Here is a 4,119-nt window from a genome sequence, read left to right as displayed (position 1 = left end):
TTGTTCTCTCCAGTAGCTTCATGGGGAGCCACCAGGGATGCCTTCCGTGAGACCTTATAGTTGCTGAAAATCATTTGTTGAGTTTTAAAAGCACACAGTATTGTGCAAAAGCCACAGACCACAATTCCTTTATTTACTGTCTAGTTAAAATGGCCATTAAGAACATTTTTCATTTTTCATTCATTTTACAGAGCACAAAATGATACAGAAGCCTCAATAACTAAATATAAAGTCTTTTTTTTTTAAATGTTTAGTGTCTACCCCTTTTAGCTTTATTACAGCTTAAATTCTTCTCAGGAGACTTGCTTAACGGATTCCTTGCATCATGAAAGAATTCTTCAAAAATGTGCACATGAGAAGCATTGAAGCTGTAATAAAGGTAAAAGGGGTAGACACTAAACATTAAAAAAAGACTTTATATTTAGTTATTGAGGCTTCTGTATCATGTAGATGGTTGTATATGGACCCTTTCTAAAAGAGTTCTTCTATTGTTACAAGCCTGATATCATAACAATAGAAGAAGCCTTTTGGGTGCTATATACTATCTACAGCACATTCTCCATCAGTCTGAAGAAGGACTTCACAATGCAAGGAATCATTTAAGCAAGTGAAGGGTTTTTTGAGTTTTCATAGTTCTAGACATTATATTTTTCTTTACCGTTGAAGCACCATATTTTTTAATAGAGCAAAACCAATTTCCTTTTCTTAAATTTGCATTTAAGCCCGAGCCTTTTGATTCAAACGGCCTTAAGATTATGAAAAATGCATTTTCAGTTCAGGCGTGTCCAAACCTTTGACTGGTAGTTTGTGTTAATACACACACAGGAAAAATATAGGCAGGTGCTCTACACTCTTAAAAAAGGTGGTTCTTCAAGGGTTCTTCAGTAAATGGAATGGTTCCATTTAGAACCATGGGTTACATATTGAAACATTTCATGTCTAACTGTTGTATGTGTTACCATACATAGAACCATTTAATGCTTAAAAGTAATATAAGGTACTATACAAAACCTTTATGAAAATGGTTCTACATAACACCAAAAGGGTTCTGCTATTGTAACAAGCTTGACATTGTAACAGTAGAAGAACCCTTTGCTGTATAGAATCATATACAACCCATTCTCCATCAATCTGAAGAACCTTTTCACTATGCAAAGAACTATTAAAGCGTGAAATGGTTCTATATAAAACTGAGTGCCTTTATTAAAGAACCATTTAAGAAGCATCTTTTTAGAACCTGTATCTGACAGTACGGTATGCATGGCAGGTTGGGTGTAGGAAACGAGTCGTCCCCTTAAGAAATTATAGGCTAATCTCGTAAAATCAGTGCAGTATCTGTTTAAGAACAGGAGATTCTGTTTAATCTTTAAGGGACTCATTAGTGAATTTTCTCATTTCACAGTGGAATTAACTTTGTGAGGGAAGTCCAGGAGCCGGGCTTTGCAGTTCATTCCATTAGTGTAATGAAGCCTCAATAATGAAGCCTTTTAGAAATCTCTGAAGCATGAGAAATACACATATTCATCCACAGCACTGCAAGCACGCAACAAAATACATGAGACTGATGCACGTTTATTTGATTGCATAGTACAAAAACACACGTCAAATTTAGAATATTCCATGAAGTACATTATACATATACTTAAGTACATTATACTAATATGACGTTTTTAATATAATGTTTTTTGATGATAGCAATAATATGCATTTCACAAAACTACATACAACAGAAAAAAGTATGTTTCTCAAAAAGTTCTATTACAGGTGTGATCTAATCAATGCTTTAAATGAGCTAAAACACACCGTGTAAGTGCATCATATGTAAACTAAAAATTCTCACTGTTGATTATAATACAGTTTACAGTAAACTTACTGTAATAATACTACATGAAGTTTTTTTTACCTACTTACTTTGTGCAAAATATAAATAAAATGTTTCCTTAGCTACACCAGGCCGTGGAGGGAAAGTGTCCGGCATCATTGGAATGCTGTCCAGCTCCAGTACTCTCTGGTTGTAAGGCATGGAAGGGGCCGGGAATGCGGGCAGCACCAGCAGGGCATCCCCTTCATGCGGCTGAAGGGCTGGTAGGAGGTGGGCAGGGTGAAGGGGAGTCGTGCTGTCACTCTGCGGTTTCTCCTTCTGGCCTGGTGTCGGTGGTAGTCTCCGTTAGAGAAGTCGTGGAAGTTGGCTGGGTGAATGGCCCAGAAGTGACCCTTGCCGTTATCGCTGCGTCCAGCCTTGATAAAGCACTCATTGAGGGAGAGGTTGTGCCTGACGCTGTTCCTCCAGTTCTTGTCCTGTCGGGAAGGGAAATCAGATTACAGGATCTTGTCTTCAACAAAAATAAAGGCATTTTATTTGTTACCCCAAATGATCAGTGAACCTACATGTATCTTCTGGGGTTTCATGTATAAAGTTGATAGATAAAATAGATAAAACAGAAAAAGAGTTTTTTGGGGGTATTTTTTTTTCATTGAACTCTTTGTATGTACCTCATTGCCATAAATAGAGTCTAAAATCAATTTTAGGCTAAAATCCTGTTTCAAAGCTATTATAAAATAATGTCTCAGACATCAGGCAACATAGTGATGATCATTTCATGTTTCTTTAAGCTAGCTTTTAGAGGACTTAAATGCTTTAGACAATTGGTTCCCATCACCACGACTCTGAACGGTTCTCTAAATCTCAGAGTTCCTCATCAAACCACCCAGAAATCTTTTGGAATTCCTATTTAAAAATGAAGCTGGAGTGATGCTATAAAACAATGTATAATTATTTAAATTAACACGTGTGAGTGAGGAACCTTAAAGTTTAAGGAACCTCCATATAATGCAAGATGTTTAACGGACTCAGAAGTCCAAGCCAATAAATACTTATGAACCTCCCTTTTCAGGAATGTCGTAGTTCCTCCAGTGGACTGACCACCTGTTCTAGGTTCTATAAGCTTGCTTTACTATCTATGAAGTACCTTGCTCTTGAAGTAAGGATATTGATCCATGATCCACTGGTAGATATCAGACAGCAGAAGTTTCCTCTCTTTGGAGGCCAGGATGGCCATGGAAATGAGGGCGATGTAGGACTCAGTGGGTTTTTGCTCTTGGCTCAATGTTTTGGTGGGCAACTCTGTCTTTTCATTTGCAGTCTGTTCTTCTTGCTCATCTGCTCTGTCCACTCCATTCTCCTGCACAGCCACTGTTCCATTCTGAGCTCCACTAATTTGGTCATCAAGAGTGGTTTGAGGAACTGCCGTCTTTGATTCACTCTCCTTCGATTCCTCTTGTCCAGTCTTGTGACCTTTGTTGTACAACAGGTAGTCGATGGTAAAACGAAGTCCTAGCTGCTCCCGTCCATTGCTGCAGGCACTGTTGTTCTCCATTGTGGTCAGATATGCTCAATTTCTGAAGGAGCTTGAATCTTAATAGCTGTTGATTGAATCTAGGTTAAATGCTCAGTTGTCTAAATAGTGATACTCTGAGCCTCAGATTTCAGCTTAAAATCAAGTGACACTTTCTTTGTTCTTGATTTCTTGGTAAAAGTCTTCAGTTGTCCATTGAAGTTGGAGATCCACGCTTTGTACAGTCAACAACAATCAGAGCTGTGCTGATTCCCTTTAAAGTGACTCCAGTAAGGCGAATGACGTCAATCTCGAAGGCATACCAGAGTGGCCAGTCTAATAATTAGCTGGGCATTTCACTTCAGGTCCCAAAGCAGAGTTGGCCAAACTATTAATTAGCAAAAAAGAAAATATCCAGATGCTTCTTTAAAAGCCGGTTTTCGGTATGTTGCCAGAACTACATTGACTAAAACGTTAATGCTGGTCTTTTTAAATGGTGCAAGAAGAATTTATCCTCGCAGTTTGAAGCAACATGGGGTAGAAGAGAGTTAGGGGTAGGGGGTCTCATTGAGCAGGATTATTTTTATTACCTCAAGGAAATCTGCAATTACGAGAGATTAAACTCTGATTAAACAATGCTGGGTGGTAAGGAGGCGTCTGCAGTAACACAACAGAGTGGCTTCATGGTTGCTCAATGCTTTTTAAATATATTCAAATGAGTGGGAGGAACCCTTTCAAAGATTTGATGTTTAAGCAAAGTTTTTTTTTTTTTTTTTTATTGATC

At 38.1% G+C, this 4,119-nt stretch overlaps 1 protein-coding gene across 1 annotated transcript; it reads right to left on the bottom strand.

Moving 5' to 3' along the window:
• Positions 1-1,977: 1,977 nt before the first annotated feature.
• foxq2 (forkhead box Q2) lies at positions 1,978-3,377 on the bottom strand. The gene is made up of 2 exons (XM_017716797.1): positions 2,970-3,377; positions 1,978-2,298 (listed from the first exon to the last, which is right to left on the bottom strand). Exons 1-2 carry the CDS (start codon positions 3,375-3,377, stop codon positions 1,978-1,980), a joined length of 729 nt encoding a protein of 242 aa, XP_017572286.1.
• Between the last annotated feature and the right edge of the window lie 742 nt (positions 3,378-4,119).

This window comes from Pygocentrus nattereri, chromosome 15, assembly GCF_015220715.1.
Source record: "Pygocentrus nattereri isolate fPygNat1 chromosome 15, fPygNat1.pri, whole genome shotgun sequence".
NCBI classification, from domain to species: domain Eukaryota; kingdom Metazoa; phylum Chordata; class Actinopteri; order Characiformes; family Serrasalmidae; genus Pygocentrus; species Pygocentrus nattereri.
Note: the sequence above shows the minus strand (reverse complement) of the source record. Positions and strands in the feature narration are given on the sequence as shown.